Source organism: Acromyrmex echinatior, chromosome 4, assembly GCF_024713525.1.
Source record: "Acromyrmex echinatior isolate Ae372 chromosome 4, ASM2471352v2, whole genome shotgun sequence".
Lineage (NCBI taxonomy): Eukaryota > Metazoa > Arthropoda > Insecta > Hymenoptera > Formicidae > Acromyrmex > Acromyrmex echinatior.
Genome location: NC_141855.1, coordinates 10,728,980 through 10,749,270, shown reverse-complemented (window position 1 = coordinate 10,749,270; position 20,291 = coordinate 10,728,980). Strand labels below are relative to the sequence as shown.

At 32.2% G+C, this 20,291-nt stretch overlaps 1 protein-coding gene across 5 annotated transcripts in view; it reads right to left on the bottom strand.

Annotated features, from left to right (window-relative positions):
- LOC105147134 (uncharacterized) overlaps positions 1-20,291 on the bottom strand; it is a 53,713-nt gene that overhangs the window by 20,502 nt on the left and 12,920 nt on the right. The window contains exon 2 of one of the 5 annotated variants that reach the window (XM_087405586.1): positions 8,106-8,244. The exons of 3 other annotated variants lie outside the window; for them this stretch is intronic. In XM_087405586.1, the coding sequence (XP_087261712.1) occupies positions 8,106-8,111 (6 nt within the window). In that variant the 5' untranslated portion in view covers positions 8,112-8,244. Of the gene's footprint in view, positions 1-4,799; positions 5,100-8,105; positions 8,245-20,291 lie in introns of those variants that run through there. One more of the 5 variants, XM_087405587.1, reaches the window with a different exon arrangement.

Genomic DNA, 20,291 nt, shown 5'->3' with positions numbered 1-20,291 from the left:
GAGTACATAACACAAAAATATGTGATTTAATTAATTGAAATAAACTACATATACTAAATAAGGATATAAGTCTCCCACCATGTTCAAAAGAATAGAGCAAATGTTGAAACAATTCGAAAAGTTTAATACGAAAATTTGCAACATTTAATACATAAATATATTCTCCAGAAATTTATCTGTATTATTATCAAAATTTTCGATAATATATTATGCATTATTTGGATCAGCAATTATGATTTCATTGAAATTCTATTCCTATCTATCCTATTTTATCTTTATTTGATATATGTAGTTTATTTCAATTAATTAAATCTTTTTTTTATTATGTATTCGTTTCATTTTCTAATAAAGAGTTTTTTTATGGTCAAATTGAGGCATTTGATTTGAGGATGTCAATCACAAAGCGATATACTTTAGAATTCGCATAGAAAATTTTTTGGAATCTAATTGGGATCTGATTCGACTTCCTCCTCCCTCTCCCTCAAAATTGTGAATTCTAGTTGGAAAATCTATGAAGATTCCAATAAAAAATGTTATGTTTTGTAAACGCGATTCTAAATAGAAGATCCAAACAGATCCTAATTAGAAAATTCAAACAGATCCCAATTAGAAAATCCAAACAGATCCCATTTATTTTTTCCAATATTTGTTTCAACTCTTTTTTGTTTTTATTATATATTATAATAAGTAAAATATTTGAAGCACTTTGAACGTGTATAAGCGTGGACAGAACGGTTGCAGCACTTTTTTTTTCAATATAGCCTGTATATCGAGCGATTGATTCTTACTTATGGATCTATAGATAAGAACCAATCAATCGCTCGACGAGATTGCATTCCGAAACCCATTGAAAGAAAGTGCTGCAACCGTTCTGTCCACAACTGTATATTTCATAAGTATAAATATTCTAGAAATATAAATATATATTCAAAGCATTTCAAGTATTTTTAAAATAAATAAACGATTTAAATAGAACATATATTGTTATTGTGAACATAAATCATTGTATGTAGTTTAAAAATTAAAATTAAGAATAAAAAGTTATAATATTTATATGTTAAATATATATATAATTATTAGTAATAATAATCAATATTAGATGATCATTCCAATCTCTGGCATTTGCAAATGCCTGCTCTTAAAACTGTATGAAAATTTTTTTCATCAATTAATCTTTTTTCCGTGATAGTATGTGTTCTCATTATAACATCTATAATAATATATGTAGAAAAATTAACAATATTTCCTATTTTTTATATAAAATGTTTTTAGAAGAAAATTGTATTTATACCTTTTATATTTTTGTAAGTATTAGTAGAGTTTAAGAATCAATCGATCGCTAGATTTTTTTGTAGTGAATTGTAAGGCTAAATCACATGTAAAAATTTTTCTAAGTATTGCATGAATACTTTTCGTTGGATTGTTAATATTTCGATCCAAGCAATTACTTATAAATTCAATGAAAAAAGAAATATATATATTTACACGATAAAAGAATTATTGCTTTGATATTTTATACAGGGATACAGGATTCATATATATACAATAAAGTGACCGATTTAATTATTAGCGAAGTTTGAAGACATATGGAAAAATGATTTATACTAACATGTTCAATATAAAGAGGGACATCACAGAAAGGAACAATGGAAATGATTATTTTACGGATGGACGCGTTGGGGACATTTCAAGGTGAATTTCATTTTTTTAAATGGAATGTTATATTTTTTATTACATTGTATGAAGCCCTTTTTAAGACAAATTCATTGATATATAATATTACATAAGGACTTTTAAGATTTTATTTAAGATTTTCCTAAAAAGTGCCCGAGGGTCTCCACTCTCCCCTATTTTAAATAAATTTATTTCAGAAATATATCCCAGCCAAGGTAATATTTTTCACAATAAATTCTTTACAGATTTTTCTTTTTGCTTTTAATTAAATTTTAATTAAATTTAGCGGAATTATTAATATTTTAGATTGATTGGGTTGAAAGTTCGAAAGTAATTGACGCGCAGTCATTCTGAGATAAATTTATTTAAGATACATATGAGGTCTGTTCAAAAAGTATCGCGAATTTTGAATTTCCGCGGGTTACGTATATTCGATTTTCAATTTTTTTGTGGCGTTATGTTGGTACTCATGTCTCTCACTTATGCCGACAAGTTCGGCCATTTTGAATGTTCAATTAATTTTTGACAGCTGCTTTGCTTGCACGTGTTTTGGCTCGTCTTCGATTTTTGCCTATTCCAAAAAATGGATCAAAGAATCTGTATCAAATTTTGTGTGAAAAACAAAATTAAGTGCGCGGACGCATTCCGAATGTTGACTGTGGCATATGGTGAAGCTATCTTGGACCGAAGCAACGCTTATCGGTGGTACAAAATGTTCTCAGAGGGCCGAGAAGATGTGAACGACGAAGAGCGTGCCGGACGCACGTCAACAACAGACGAAAACATTGATAAAGTGAAGAAAATAGTATTGGCCAATCGTCGAATCACCGTTAGAGAAATTGCTGAGGACCTAAACATATCGATTGGCTCATGCCATTCGATTTTTACCAATGATTTGGGCATGAGACGGGTCGCGGCGAAATTGGCTTTTGCACCATGATAACGCCCCTGCTCACACATCGTTGCTTGTGCGCGAATTTTTGGCCAAAAACAACACACTAATGATGCCGCAGCCACCGTATTTTCCAGATCTGGCCCCCTGTGACTTTTTCTTGTTCCCGAAACTGAAAAGGCCCATGAAAGGACGACGCTACGCTACGATTGAGGAGATAAAGACGGCATCGTAGGAGGAGCTGAACAAGATCACAAAAAATGATTTTTTGAAGTGCTTCGAGGATTGGAAAAAATGTTGGCACAAGTGTATAATATCTGATGGGGATTACTTTGAAGGGGACAAAATAGATATTCATTTCAATAAATAAATTTGAAAAAACACAAAATTCGCGATAGTTTTTGAACAGACCTCGTATATTATATTATACAGGGTTGGGTAGTAACTAAAACGTTAAAAGTTAAAAAAAAGTTAGAAAGTTAATAACTTTTAACTTAACTTAGTTAATTTTAAATGCATTAATTTTTAACTTAATTTAGTTACTTTTAAACTTTAATTTATTAATTTTTTTTTAATTAAAAATTTTTCTATATCTCTTAATGCAAATATTTTTTTTCTATAAAGTCAAACATTAGAGAATTAAAATTAAATTTACCTAATAATCTATATTTGTAAGTGTTATTTAAAATAACTTCATTTTAAGAAAAATTGGAACATTCTGATTTCAAAAATAATTTTTTTCAAAATTAACTTTTTTTAAACTTAAGTTAATTCAATTTTAACTTAACTTTTATTAAGTTAATTCTTTATTCCTTCAACTTTTAACTTAATTTTATAAATTTTATAAGCCATTAACTTTAACTTAATTTAGTTTAAAAAACACATTAACTTACCCAACCCTGATATTATATATATTAGTTTAACATCTAATTTTGATTGTAAGTGACACTTTTTGCATATTGAGTTTATATATAATATAATTATTAAAGTACATTCGTATTAAACATGGAATGTGCAATGTGAATACTGATAATAAAAATAGAGTAAGTAATAATGTAAGTACAGGTAATAAAATGTTACCGTTATTAGAACGAAAAGATTACAAATACTTGGACATAAATTTTTTTAACACGGCTTTAATCTTATAAGTTTAAGCATGTAGGTATAAGATATTTATTCGTAAGTACAAGATATTTATTCGTTATTATATTATAATTTAATTTTAATACCCAGAAAAATCGTCTTTTCGAATATTTGACACTACTAATTTTAAAAAAATATGACAAGTGACCATTATCCAAATATTTTTGTAAATATTATATAAGTAGTTTGGTGTAAAATAAAATTCATTTAATCTTTTAAATATTTTTTTATAAAAGCTCAGGATCATGTCATGGACAATATTATTTGTCAAGAGGGTTGTAGCTTTTATTTTCATTTTTACATAAAAATGAATTTTTAATAATCCGAAAAGTACTCAATAAAAAATTAATTTATTGTAGTGTTTTGGAAATCTCTCTACATTGGCTATTAGATTCTGGAATCAAAAATAGAGTGTACCATTAAAAAAAAATCGATATGACCTTGATTTGACCTTAACGACGCCACTCAAGATCAGACTGGCCAGATCAGTGAATAGATCATTTAAAACCCTGCAATTTCTGTAGGAAAAAACATTTCTTTTGGAAATGGTTAGTTTTTGGAATATTTCACCGGTCTTGGATTTTACCCTATATGTCGTTATATTGGATTCGCCATTTTGAAATGTGTACTTCTGACCTTGGATTCGTGTTTAGCGACCAAAAAAGAACAGGTAGTATCAAATTGTATTGAAATTAAAATATTTTTTGTATTTTGACCTATGTATCCAAGAAATGCATAAATACTATTATAATTTTAAAGTCGAAAGACAATCTGAAGATATTAATCCATTTGAAATTTTACCCAAATCATATTGAGGTCTATAGCTAACTTTTGGAGAGTATTGCTAATCAATTTTCAAAAACTTTTTTTTTCGGCCCTTAGTATATGTATATGTATACCTGTAGGTACCTTTCAGAAAATATTTGTTACAACATTGCATGCCACGAGATCATTATTTCATGCATATTCTGTAAGTAGCTGATAAAAAAAGTAGCTACTGGGTGTTTTATAAATACATATCAATATTTAGGAGATAAATCTATACACTAAAATAAGTAAAAAATGTCGTATGAACATATGTCCTACATACCTTTGTTTTTAAGTTAAGGATGATTAAGGAAAATGTTCGAAATGTCTGCCTTGTGCGTCAACACACGCTATTGTACAGCTTAGCACGTCTCAACGTTATCTAATGTTTAACAATATCCATCAAAACAAATCGAACAAAATTTCAGGCAGTCATGGCAATCTTGGCTATCAGGCAAAACTTGTGATTCATGCACGATGATGCATCTGCTCATTTCCATCTTGAAGTGAGAACATTTCTAAACAACGCAAACCAATGAATAGGGCGAGGCGAACCCACCCAGCATGTAGTATTGTAGTTCAAAGTTTTTGAGTTACTGTATATCAAACTCTCAAAATCACTTGGCAGAGTTTGATATACAGTAACTCAAAAACTGTTCATTATTTTACTTCGTGCTCATGGAGACTTTTGATCAGGACGATCCGAACTACAACATATTACAAATTCAGCTAAATTAGCCGGGACCCATTTTCCATATGTTTTGTGCAGGGTCCTATATCGCAGTAATATTTCTGCGATATTTCTGCCTCATTGCTGCAACATTATGATATATTACAATAATCCAATTTTATTAATTGCTAAAGTATTATTGTACTTAATATGACACTCTAAAGTACGTATGATAAAGTCATGATAAAAAAAACATTCAAAGAGGCCTAGAAAGCATTTCCAAAAAAAATTGGATTGGAATCTCCAGAAGGCATGCCAACTCGATTTGCGTATTTCTCCTTATAGGATTGCTGGACGTTTTCTTCTTATGAGTAGTGTATCCCTCTTGTGGCTAGTTCGCGTACTTACCTTCAGCACGAAATATTGCAGCAATATTGTAGTAATACTTTAATAATGCACAATATTACAACAATTACAGTGATATTGCTGTACTATTAAAATTATAATATTTTACTGGAAATATTGCTACAATATTGCAAAATTTCAATTTTGTAGAAAATGTTGCAATGTATTATTGCAAAATTACAATTCAGTAAGTAAGTATGCGGCCCAGCAACGAAAGGGATACGCTTTTCATAAGGAGAAAATGTCCAGAAGTTCTATAACAAGGAGTAAACGAATATTCCTTCTTATAAGTTAAGTAGGCGAGTCTCCTGGAGATTTCTAATCCTTTTTGGATGTGCTTTCTGAGCCAAAATATTTTTTGATTATAACTTATACATTACTAAGCAATATATATATAATATGTTAGCAATTAAGTAATAAAAGTGGAATAATTATTGAAATATTAAAGTAATATGTAAATAATATTTCTTTCAATATAATCCACTGAATTGTAATAACGCAACAGTAAATTGCAATATTTTCTACAAAATATTTTTCAATACTGTTGTAATATTATATATATTCAATAAAATATAAAAATTTCAATACAACATTATTGCTGCAATTTTTGTAATGTTGCGCACTATTAAAATATTGCTACAATATTTCGTATTGTAAGTATAGTCTTATTTTAACCCTTATATCTCAAAAATTGTTTAAAATAAAAATTCATAAATAAACGTTTTACTTAATTTTTTTAAATCTTTGTTATTATTATGTTGTATTTTGAACGAATGTTGGAAACACCGACTTATATATATTTTAATATTGTATTGTTTGGCCTCGCATAATAAAAAAAATTAAGAACAGGAGAAAAATATTGAATATTGGAAAAATAAAAAAATTGTAAATGAATATTAAATATAATTGCAATAGATATAAATAAGATACAAAACACAATACAACTTATTTGTATCCATTGTGAATTATGTTCAATTTATATTCCTAATTTTTTTAATACTTAATATTTATTCAGTAATAAAAAAAAAGCAAAATATAGTATTATTCATATCTTAGAAAGATGATATTGTGATAAAATGCATTGTAATATTTCAACGCTGTTGCAGTAATATTGCAATGCGATAAACTATAATGTAATAATTGGACGATATTGCTGTAATATTATAGGGTGGGCCATCTATTGGTACGTTTTTGAATTTCGTCGTATGGCAACACCGAACGAGCTACAGACCCGAAATTTTGACAGTTTATTAGTCATACCGTTCGCGGCACGAAACAACATGTTTTCTCTTGAAGAGCGTTTTGAAATTTTAAAAACTTATTTTCAAAGTCAGTGCTGTGTCGCCGAAACTGTACGAATTTTGAAAAGAAATATGGAGCACCGAAGGAGCTATACGCAAATTGGTGAGGAAAGTTCGTGAGAAAGGGATGTTAGTGGATGACAGAAGTGGTCCCAGAGCTCGGACAGTGCGCACACCCGAGAATATTGAGGCTGTGGCCCAAAGTGTGAGACAATTCCAGCTTTGAAAAACAATAGTCCAAAATGTCATTAATAATTGGGGTGACCGAATGGCATACTGTAAGGCCAGTAGAGGGAGCCACATGAACGAAATCGTTTTTCATTCTTGACGCGGATACTTTTAGCTTCACAACAAAAAAAAAATTAATAAAAAATATCAATGTATGCTCATTTGATCGCATTTTTAAAAACGTACCAATAGATGGCCCACCCTGTACAATGCACTATATCATATTGCAACCATTGAATGATATTGCAGTAGTATTATAATGCGATATATCACATTGCAATATTTGAACGATATTGCAGTAATATTTTAGTGCGATGTATCATATTGCTATATTTGGACGATATTGCATTGCAATCACACGGCAATATTTAGACGACATTGTAGTAATATTGCGGAATGATATATCAGTAATATCTCAACAAAATTAATTATTGCAATATTACATTGTGATAAATCTCAATGTAATATCTCAATAGCATTTACATAATATTGCATTGCAAGTTGTAATATTACTGCAATATTGTAATCTCACTGTAATATTATTGCAATATTACATGCTATATGGGGACCACCACGATCTCCTGATCTCAATCCATTAGATTTTTATTTTTAAGGCCATTTAAAATCTATTGTATATTCAACACCAGTAAGTAATGTAGATGATCTGCGAGAAAGGATACAAAATTGATTTGAGACTATGCGAAGAATACCTGGTATTTTTGAACGAGTGCGAAACTCGTCACTAAACGTGCAGCAGCGTATGTTGATGCACTAAGCGGGCTTTCGAACATTTTCCTTAATCATCCATAACTTGAAAACTAAGCTATGTAGGACATATGCTCATATGACGTTTTTTATTTATTTTAGTATATATAATATATTTACTTCAAAGTATTGACATGCATTTATGAAACACCCTGAAACAAGTTGACTCGTATTTCAAAGCCAGTTTCAAAATTGATAATAATTAATGAGACAATTATACCTCCATATTCCATGTTATTAATTCATTTTATATTAGTAAGAGCCATAGGCGTATCGTGGAATTTTTTTTGGGATGGGGATGGGGTTCTATCAACCCAAGGATGTTCCTCGGATGTACCATGCGCCAACCAGAATGAGAACTAAAAAAAAAAAGGATTTTGTGATTGCACTGCGAAGAACGTCACTGCACCAATTCGGTTGTTGTGACATTTACAACAATTTCTAACGCTAATGAATTCCATTTGAATATTTTTACAGCTTTTAATCTTGTATCTCATTTTGAAAAGGAAAAATATTACGTTTTACATATCATGTAACTTTTACTTTATTTTTTACAGAAAGTATGACAATACAGCTACTACAAACAGAATATTTAATTTTCTAATATTGTTATTGTCATTATTCCCTGATAGCAAAATGTTAGCAATTTGCGCGCAAATTGGTAGCAAACTCGATTAGATTTTGATTATAAAACCGTAGCCATCTGTGTCCGCATTTGGCTAAGGATTTGTCGACAAAACCTGCTGACATGTTTTGCCAGCAGATTGCTGATAAAAACCGGGCAAAGTCTGTTGTTCATAAGTATTGTTCGTTTTCGTCTTTCAAGAGCTGTTCGCGGTCGCTCCAAATCTAGCGTACTTGAAATATAGGATTCACACTACGTACGACATCCGACATTCATCGTTATGATATCGTACATAATATGAATCCTATTCTGTCTCCGCAGGTTTTGCTATCAAGGAATATTACATAACTTTTATATAAACATTCTGTATGAGCAAAACAAGAATACCAAATAACATAAAGTTCTCTCTCTCTCTCTCTCTCTCTCTCTCTCTCTCTCTCTCTCTCTCTCTCTCTCTCTCTCTCTCTCTCTCTCTCTCTCTCTCTCTCTCTCTCTCTCTCTCTCTCTCTCTCTCTCTCTCTCTCTCTCTCTCTCTCTCTCTTTCTCTCTCTCTCTCTCTCTCTTTCTCTCATTCTATGATACTTTTTCAAAATTAAATAATTATAAAAATGATTATAAAAATATAGACCAAGTAGGTGCAAGAGCTCACTGAGCGCTCAATGAGCAATTGTAATATTGAATATGTCGATTATATATATTCTGTTTTTCAAGACAAAAGTTTTATTAAAATTTTCCTATATCGAATATTCTGTCAAAGCTCGAATTAACAAAAGTATTAAAAATTACCTATATGGTCTTATAACGAGAAAAAAAATTTTATGATAGCAAAAACTTACACAAAATCAAAAGTAAAGTTGTATGTTTTTACAATTGAAAATGAAAAAAAGGGATTTGATAAAGTACATCGCTAATTGATTAATTTAAAAAATTTGAAATATTCTTTTTAGTGAAGCAGTGAAAAATTACTAGGCCGATCAATGTGAGTGCATATGTGTTATCTCTCGGGATATGCGCTAACGGGATCATCCCAAAATATAATAATTGATAAAAAATTTTAGGAGGGGATTTAAATTTCCAAAACCATCCTCCTAGAAATCCATCACGCCCATGATAAAAGCTATATTTCCCTATGTTACATTTTGGATGATACAACGAATACATAAATAGTCCGACTACATGGACATAATAGTCCGAAAAAAATAGTCCTCTTTTTTGTTGATATGTTCCGATTTAGAACATTGCTAAATTTCCATTTCATCGATATGCTATCTTCCCCGCATCGCGATTTTCACAGTAGCAACTTTATTTGCATGCATTCCTTCAGAATTGTTAAAATGAATGGAACTTTCGAATACCCGTCCCGCTTTATGAATCTCGTGAACTTGGAGGCGACGATATCGCGCGTTCAAAATGTATCGAATTTGTCGAGGCCGCATCGCTTTGAGAACTGCGAGAGAGTGATTTCGGAAGAATCAGTATCCCTATGAGATATATGGCAAATATTTATTTTTCGTATTCAAAAAGTTTATTTTTTAATACGAAAAATAAATATTTGAGATTTCAAATATTTTTTTCATTGTAGTAAACAGTATAAAGTTTTTACTGATATAGTTCATTTACTTTAAATATAGTAAATAATACTTAAATAAATTAAATTTTTGATAGGTGCGGCGTATATACCGGAGTTATTCTACGTATCTAAAATAGAATAATTATATTTGATATTTGATAAGAGCGAGGAGGAAAATTTCAGCAATCCAGTGCAGCAGTAAGAAATACGCCTATATTTCAATCGAAGATTTAGTATAAAGAAGGAGATATTTCGGTATTTGTCGGTAGCACTTATTAGCTTATAATATTATAATATTATAAGTAAACGAATAATTTGATTTATATTGGTTTCTCTTTTTGTGCTTAGTTGTTAAACTACTTAATTTCATCCTGACGGAGTGTGTTTACAATTCTTATAAGGAGTTAAGTTTGATTCAATTGGAGCGGGCTAAACATATGCTGAACATATGTTAGAAGTGGTAGTGAGAATGTTGCTTCTCTCATATATAGGATTCAAGTTTACATCACACAGTATACCTATACTCAGTAGCGACAGTGAACTTTTTTAGTGGTTTACAATTTTTAGTGCACATATGTCGGTTTGTACACTTAAGAAAATGGCGGACGTATTAGAAGTTTAACAGAAAATTTCAAATTTAAAAGCTTATCCTATCATAGCTCTACTGTGTACATTTCACACAACATGGCGGCTAGTCATGTGACCTAGGATGTGATGCCTATATTAAAGGTGCCGTTCAGTGTCGCTACTGGGTTACAGATATGCTGTGATCTATGTACCAAACATGAAGTCAACATCTGTGCAAGAGAGAAAGCTATAAAATCTCAAATCACAATGCGCAATACGCATGCATCAGTATCGTTGTCAGTATGAGTTGTACAATTGTTTTAGGGCCAACTTCGATTAATTTTAATTAACGATCAACCCAATTAGCAGTGTAGTCAATAGCAAAACTTTTATATAAAGTTTTTAACCTAATTTCTTTGTGAAATACCTGTTATATGTATTTCTGCTCCTATTGTATACATACTGTGATAAGTAGGTATATCGATTACTATAAAGATGCGTATATCACAGATATATCACACAGATTAGATCAAGAATAACAGAATGACAAAAGTCGTTTTGCTGTTGGCTACACTGCTGGTTGGGCTTAATCATCGATTAAAGTTAATTGGAGTTGGTCGAAATGACCCTAAAACAACTGTACAATTCATACCGACAACGGTACTGACGCATGCGCATTGTGAACATTTGGGAGGTTATAGCTTTCTCTCCCGCATAGATGTTGGTTTCAGTTCAATTCCTCTTTCATTTATATATGTTCCAAGGATTAAGCCAGCACGAAAATGATTGTGCGCAGGCTCTGCAATTTATCCCGGAATAAACCGCAGACATTAGTTTCTACAACGTTATACATACGGCATTCAAGGGTCAAGGTCGCGTATCCTGACGCACACGTAATGCCGTTGCCTTTTTCGTCACTGCACGTAGTGAAATCGATGCACTTCGCATGCGGCGTATCGTCAAAGTTTACTTGATGATTGATCGTCACGATAATATTTAATGTCTGCGCGTGATCGCAACACGGTTTCTTTAAGCTCTTCTCTTTTATCTCAAGTATTGAAATCTTGATCGCTTTCGTCCACTCATATGATTCTCGCTTGTTTTCCTATAAATAATTTGCCTGACAAGCTGCAATTGATTCTCATTGACTGATTTGGTTTAATCCGCAAAACAACGAAAGCGGAAAGAAACCATACGACGGTGGAAAAGCGACGAGGCAGCCCAAACAATAGGTGCATTCTGAATTACGCATGAAGCACATGAGATATCACTTTATCCTTCTTTGTTTTTCGATGAACAACAAGGACAAATGATGCATCATTCACTTTGTGCGTAATTCGAAACGCATTCTACATCTCTTTGTAGTAATAGGTTGTATTCTCATGATGATTGAAGAGCGTATACGAGTTTTGACATTAAAAACAACATACTCTTCTATCCGCAGAACGAAAATATCTAGGATTTTAGCGTGACCATTTAAATAATCGAATCAATAAATTAATAATATGAGAACTCATCGTTTTCCTCGAGGCACGTAATGCCATGGCTTTTATCTAAATGTGATTTCAATTATAATAATAACATTAAGGCCATTGGGAACCGTGTCGTGTTGACAATTATTAACATTGATAGCGTTGGAGATTTCCTCTTGGAATAGTATCAGAAGAAAAACTCTGTGCTCTATAACAAAAAGTCGCGGATGCCGTAATAGTCTTAAGGTCACGAGATCGGCACTGCGGCGACTTGCGAATAACATGACGACAACGTGTGCGAGCAGCGACCCTGGCCTTGATTCCAGTACATCTTACACGACGATTTTTATGATTAAGATAGCATGTCATAATGTTAGTCGCGTGTCATAATGTTAGTCCTGCTAACAACGAGAGCGAATAGCGATTATTAAGTTGGCACTTTCGTGGGTCTGCCAGTTACATCGAGAGGGAGAAATGAAACATAAACTTCAACACCATGCGTAATTGATAATTTTAACAAAATAAAATATAAGTTGTATAAACCATTATTTCCGACAAGCTATTTTAATTTTTTTTAAATCTGCATATTGATTTAATAATTAAATAATTTATTTTCTTATTAGCTTGCTATAAACTTTATAAGATTCGGATTCACGATTTAATAGAATAAAAATTAAGCTAATATTTAAATTCGAACATCATAAAAATAATAAAAAGCAGAGTAAAGCTGAGAAAATATATATAGTTATCCTTATCTATCCGTTAAATATGTGCTCTTTATAGTTTTATGTATCGTAGATAAAAAGGTTAACACGTATATTATTAAGTTTTTCCTTGAGATAGAAATACGTTATCTTACAGTTATATCTTGTTGCTCCATAATAAAAAGCGAAGATTTATTTAATGAATTGATTATTTATATGACAGTATTTAACATTACATTAAATAACCGAAAATTTAAAATATTGTCAACGGTTGATCCAAGAAATAATTGGATCCATTATACAGAGTATATATTTTAATCAATATAGTCAATTTTCTCCGAAATTATTAATAATATATGAAAAAATATTTTAGATGATAATGGAACGATTTCGAGGAGGACGTATTTTCGAGTTGTTTTTCTTCTAGGTGGAGACGCCGATATGAAAATCATCTTTTTTAAATGGAATTATGTGATTTTTTTACATCTGGATACACGGAAGCACATCGTCATTGTCTTTTACGCAAGCCGGCGAGTTGCGGCAAAGTCAGATTATCGAATCACAATAACGGCTGAACTGATCTATATACACTCAATCGATAGTTACCACTCGATTGTATAATAAAAGTGCTTTTACTTTTTTTGTATGTGCCCTACGAGTGGAAATATTGCGACGCAAATCTCTGAATCTCTAAATTCTATCAGCATTTTAAGAAAATCGTCATTATCTGAATATACGGTAATGTCTCGGCGTTAAATCAAGCAAAGCGTTATTATTAACATCGTCGTCGTCGTTGATCAGAGCAGAATGTACGCTTGCAGTGTCTGGCGCTAGAGGGCGCTAGAGGCACTGATCGGATGCGTTCGAAAACACTGCGAATGTCACAAAAACACACTGCCAATGTCGAACGCAATCATTCTCTATATTTTGCACTTTCCACACATCAGTGCGTTCGAGGAGCGCACTATTTTGAATTAATGTCGTATCGTAAGTCATGAATGAAAATTATGATCAAGTTTTGAGAAATGGCTTGATACACAAGGTGTGCGTAACCTATAAGATCGCCCCTCTACTACTTCCAAGTGTATGCCCTTCGTTCGACGCGCGGGCCGCGGGGAATCAGTATTGCCTGTTAAGTGCGCCGCTCCAGTCATGGTGTTTGTTAGATTGCAGCGTGTAGGGCAGATAGTAAGTTGGGCGAACGAGTTTATTCAGCTGTATTTAAAAATTAATATCTCGTTAACTATTGCAAAAATTGCAACATTGCAGGAAATGAAAAGTTATTTTCTAAAAGTAACAAGTTACCGATTTTTAAAAGTAACTCGTTATAGTTACCATTACTTGAAAAAGTAACTTTTCATTACTTTTTCGTTACTTTTTTAAAATCGACGATCGTCAATCACAGCGAACGAGCCTAGGGGCTTTCTGATCTCAAGCGCTATGCACTGTAAAAAGTTTTTGTGTAAAATTATTATAATGGGTAACAACTATTATAGTGGGTAATTTTGAGACACACTATAATAATTGTAAATGTCCACGCATTTGTAAATTTGCAATATGCAAATAAAAATAATTTCTTGATTTGTAACTAAGCAGATTGTGAAAGTACAATTACAATATATATATTAGGTGTTGGAATTAATTCGTAGCGTTTTACAAGTGATGGGAAGTACTTTCATTAATGTATTTTTTAATGCTCATGTGAAATAAATAACATTCTTTCATTAAAAACGCTACGAATTAATTCCAACACCTAATATGTAGTTATAGAAACGATAATATGACAATACATTTCGCACTATACAGGGTGTCCCATTTTAATGTCCCACCCTAAATAACTTTCTTATTTTTGGTCTTATTAGAAAAAAATGTATCAGACAAATGTTAGAAAAAAATGTTTCAGACAAAAGTTGAATGGCTTTGAATTTTCGCGAAATGATGTACACTAAAAAGTAGGGGGTTCCATTTAAGAAATTAAAGGTAACCTTCACGTAATCTTCAAGCAATTATTCAAAATCAAATTAATGACACCATTATGTCCTCCTCAAAGCCATACAACTTTTGTCTGAAATATTTTTTTCTAAGATCAAATTAAAAAAGTTATTTGTTATTTGGGATATTAAAATGGGGGGACACCCTGTATATTATTACACATTTAACATACGCGAAAAATTACATTTACAGTGCTTTACCCTACATGTGTGTGTACGTATAATTTTGTGATATATTAATAATTAACGTCTTAATGACGTCTTTAACGTTAAGTAGACATCATGTCAGAGAAGAGCTCTAGACTCTCTACTACATAGAGTGTAGAGTGATGGTGAAAGCTATAATGCGAAGTAATCAGAAGTGATGAAATTATTTTAGTTGTAAAATTATAAATAGATAAGCCTATACATTATTATAAAGCCTATACATCATTATAAAAATTTTCGAATTAAAAATATATAGAAGATACAGATATTATGTGATAGGAAAGCATCGAAAGTGACACTCTAATCTTGTCATCAATCATATTGGGTCATCTAAAAAGTAGACCTCCGCGGTTTTTTTTCACTAGATGGTGTTGATGGTCATATATCGGGCAACACTAATCCGATTGTGTCAAACGAACGCGCGTTTGAAAGATGACATTTTAGGTTACATTTTTTGTAAACAAAGTTTGGTGATTCATCAATCGTGTCAAAAGTTATATTGGTTTGAAAATGAGTGAAATATCTGAAGAAATACGCTATGTGATGCTTTTTTACTACAAAAAAGGCAAAAACGCAGCACAAACATACAGACAAATTTGTGAAGTTTACGGCGCGGATGCTGTAAGTGAACGCAGGACGCAGGAGTAGTTTGTTCGATTTCGTTCTGGAAATTTTGATGTCAAAGATCGACCTCGCTTTGGTCGGCCAGTCACTGAAAAAGTTGATGAAATTTTGCAACTGGTCAAGCAAGACTGGCATGTGAGCTGTCAGGAGATAGCCAATGCACTAAGAATCAACCATATGACAGTTTGGAATCATTTGAAAAAGGCTGGCTACGCAAAGAAACTCGATGTTTGGGTGCCACATGAATTAACGCAAAGAAATTTGATTGATCGAATTTCCATCAGCGAAACACTACTAAAACGCAACGAAATCGACCCATTTCTGAAGCAAATCATCACAGGCGATGAAAAATGGGTGAAATACAAGAATATTGTTCGTAAAAGATCATGGAATAAGCGCGGCAAACCACCACAAACGATTTCAAAGCCTGGATTGATGGCAAATAAGGTGATGCTGTGTGTATAATTGAAAGGGAGTCGTCCATCATGAAGTGTTACCACATGGCCTAACGATTAATTCAGAGCTGTACTGTTGACAACTGGATAGATTACAAGAAGCGATTAAGGAAAAACGACCAGAATTGATTAACAGAAAAGATGTTATCTTCCATCATGACAACGCCAGACCGCACACATTTTTGATGACGCGCCAAAAATTGAGGGAGCTTGGTTGAGAAGTTTTGATGCATCCACCGTATAACCCGGACCTTGCACCGTCTGACTACCATTTGTTTCGATCTCTGCAGAACTCTCTTGATGGAAAAACATCGGCAGTCAAAAGAGCTGCCGAAAATCACTTGAAAAAGTTTTTCGCCGATAAACCACAAAAGTTCTACACGGATGGAATTATGAAATTACCCAAAAAATGACAAAAGGTTATAGATAATAATGGCCAATATATACTTGATTAAAATTGATTTTCAATAAAAAAAATTTCATTCAAAAATTGAACAAAAAACCGCGGATATTTTTTAGATGACCCAATATAAGACACTGTAAGAATACTTAAAAATTGTCACAATATTTCATATAAAATCATGAAACGATTTATTACATTTAGAATTAAAATATATTGTCAAAAAGGGCATTTAAAATTACCAATATATAACAGTTTGACGATGGCAAGACATTTTATCGTAAAATAAAAGTATTGTTAAATGAAAGTGTTATTATTGTTTCGTCATCACTATTCATCACTATTTCAGTTTCAAAAGTAAAACTAGTTCAGCCATAGAAAACAGATCTACTTCTGTCAATATTTCGTATTTTAACATTAATTCTACTTATCAATATTATATAATTTAACGTAAATTCTATTCTTACAATTTCTAAAATCTAAATCATCGCGTTCATACTTTAAGTGGGGATTATTCTAATTAAAATCAATCAGAGTATAAAAAATTATTAAAAAACGAAGCAAGATAAGAGATGTCATTTCAATATAATTAACTGTTCTAATATTGTTATATGCTACGTCTCTACTAAGATAAAGATTGTATTAACATTTCGTTTTACTCCGAATTGCATTAATTTCACACTTTTACATATTATTTAAATTAATTTATATTTTTATAATTTTGTATTACTTAATATTGTTTTTACTATTTCTATTATTTCTCCACATATCGACAGATTTTGTATTATTTTCTCATATAGTAACAGATTTAATATTTCACCACTTTTATCTACCTTCACGATATTCTGCAACAATTTTACAAGAACCAACTATAATGGCCTTTACAAGAACTAACTATAATAATAAAATGCAACACACAAGAAACCTTTGGCCCTCAGTCCCCAGCGGATCTCCTGCTCCTAACCAAGGTAGCAGTTGGATCAGGCAGAGATCAGAGAGTGCTAAAAATTTCCGGGCAAGACCAGGCTACCAAGGACGACGAAAGATGTACCATGGTATATCGCCACATACAACGTAAGAATCCTAGCAAATTACCAGAAAATTCTTGAACTTGAAGAAGAGTTAAACAAGATCCATTGGGACATTGTTTGCCTTAAGAGACGTACTGAAAACAGGGGGGAAAACAGATAAGTTTAAAATCGGGACATATATTATATTTTAGGGGAAATAAGGAGAGCTCCGAAGGAGGACTAGGATTTAAAATTCATAAGAGACATACAAACAATATCTACGACCTCGAAAGTATAAGCCCAAGAGTCTGTTTAGTGATACTAAAACTAAACCAAAGATATAGTATGAAGATCATTTAAGTGTACGCGTCGACCTCCACACATCCAGACGAGGAAGTCCTTTTATGAAGAGATAAATAAAGTAATGATTGGGTTCCCTACGCATTTCACAATGATAGTGAGAGATTTTAACGCAAAACTTCGAAAAAAGTAAGATGAGAATGAATTTTCTGTAGGAAAATACGGGATAGGAGAGAGAAATGACAGAGCATCTTCTGCCACAATTTCTACTATCATTATCTAAATGCTATGAATACTTTCTTGAAAAAAGCGGAACATCGAAAGTGGATATGGGACAGTCCGGTTGGGAGTACAAAAAATGAAATAAATTTTATTATTGACAAAAATCAAATCATCATACAAGATGTTACAGTATTAAACTATCAGTTGGAAGTGACCATAGAATGATCAGAGCATTAGTAGGTTTAAACTTAAGGAAGGAGAGAAGAGCACTTATAAAAACTAGAAATAGGAAATCAAGGAAGTCAGAAAAGGACTTAGATAGAAAATAAATAAAAATATCGATGAACCATAAACAAAAATATAAAAGATATAAATGAAACAGATATGGAAGACCTAAACAACAAAATACAAAGTGCAGTAATAGAAGCTCGGCAAAAGCAAGAAATAGGGAGGAAAAAACTTTCCTTGAATACACGATATCTAATGAAACAAAGACATGAAATAGTACATAAAAACTCAATAAATAGGAACCAACTAAGAATATTAAATAGAAACATAGCAAAGGCCATTCGAATAGTAAGAAACTATAACAACAAATGGGTAACAAAAATCATAGAAGAGAATAAAACATGAAAATATTAAGAAAAAACTAACAATAGGAAAAACATAAGTCACTAAAGTGGAAAATGCAAATGGACAAACTATCACAAACAGAGAACAGATTGTGTGCGCGGGGGTGGGGGGGGAGGGGAATCATAAAGGATTTCTACAAATCTATAGAAACGATAAACCAGATATGCGGAACATCACTCGAGTATTAAATCAAGGATCAGAAGACATATCAGACATTACTAAGGAGGAAGTGCGGAAATCCATGTCAGAGATGAAAAACAACAAGGCACCAGGAGAGGACGAGGAGAGGACATTGTTGAAGCTATTAAAGAAGGAAGTGAAAAACTATAATATTAGAAATCATAACAACATTATTTAATAAATGCTTTAGAGAGACACGGACACCTACAGCTTGGAACAATGCAGTCACTATCATTATACACAAAAAAAGAATACCTAAAAAACTACAGACCAGCTTACTCCCATACCTGTATAAATTATTCATAAAGATCTTAAGACTAAGCGTCTTATATCTTGACTAAACGTCTAAACTCAATTTCTATCAACCCGTAGAACAAACAGGATTCCGAGAAGATTATGGCACAAGTGATCACCTACAAGTCATTAAAACACTAATAGAAAAATCTATTGAATATAACAAATCACTCTTATTGATATTTGGACTACAAGAAAGTGTTTGACTCCAACAAACACAACAAATTGTTTAAAGCGCTAGCTGCGAATGCTGGGTAAACCATAGATATTCGGCAACACATTTACATCACATTTCTCGAGAGAGAGCGTGTGTAAGAGTGTATGAGGAAACAGATAAATTCAGAATAGAACGAGGTATCCGTAAAGGAGATACAATCTCCCCTAAATAATTGTTTACCACTCTCTTAAAGTACATGTTCAAAAGCATAAAATTGGAGGATATGGGTATAAATATAAATGGAGAAAATTTAAATCATTTACGCTTTGCTGATGATATAGTATTAATCTCGGATAGCCTAGAAAAGGCAGAAACATTACTTGTAAAGCTAATATCAGCCTCACATAAAATTCGGCTCAAATACAAACAAGACAAAATTTATAACAAACTTCGTTCCTAGCCGAAATATCTTGATGGAGGATAAGGAAATTACTCAGATCATAGCCTACAAATATCTGGGCCACGAGATCAGAATCGGGAGAAATAAGATCAGATTGGCGAAATTGGATTGGGATGGGTAGCCTTTGGAAAGTAGAGACATATCTTTAAATCTGAAATACCTGTGTGGTTTAAACGTAAAGCGTTCGACCAGTGTGTCCTGCCGGTTCTGATTTAAGGATCGAAAATTTTAACTTTAACACGAAAATTTATAGAAATTGAGATGGCCCAAAGATGAATAGAACGCTCCATGCTAGGAATCACAGATTAACAGACAAAGTACCAAATAAGCAAATTCGTGAAAGAACCAAAATCACAGACGCAGTGAGGAGGATAACATATCTAAAATGGAATTGGGTCGGACATATTGCAAGAATGCCTACCGAAAAATGGACCAAAAGGATTATAAAATGATAGCCTAGGCAAGATGCCTTTAGAAGCAGGGATCGTCCGCCAGCTCGTTGGACAGACGATGTAAAGCGAGTCAATACAAAATT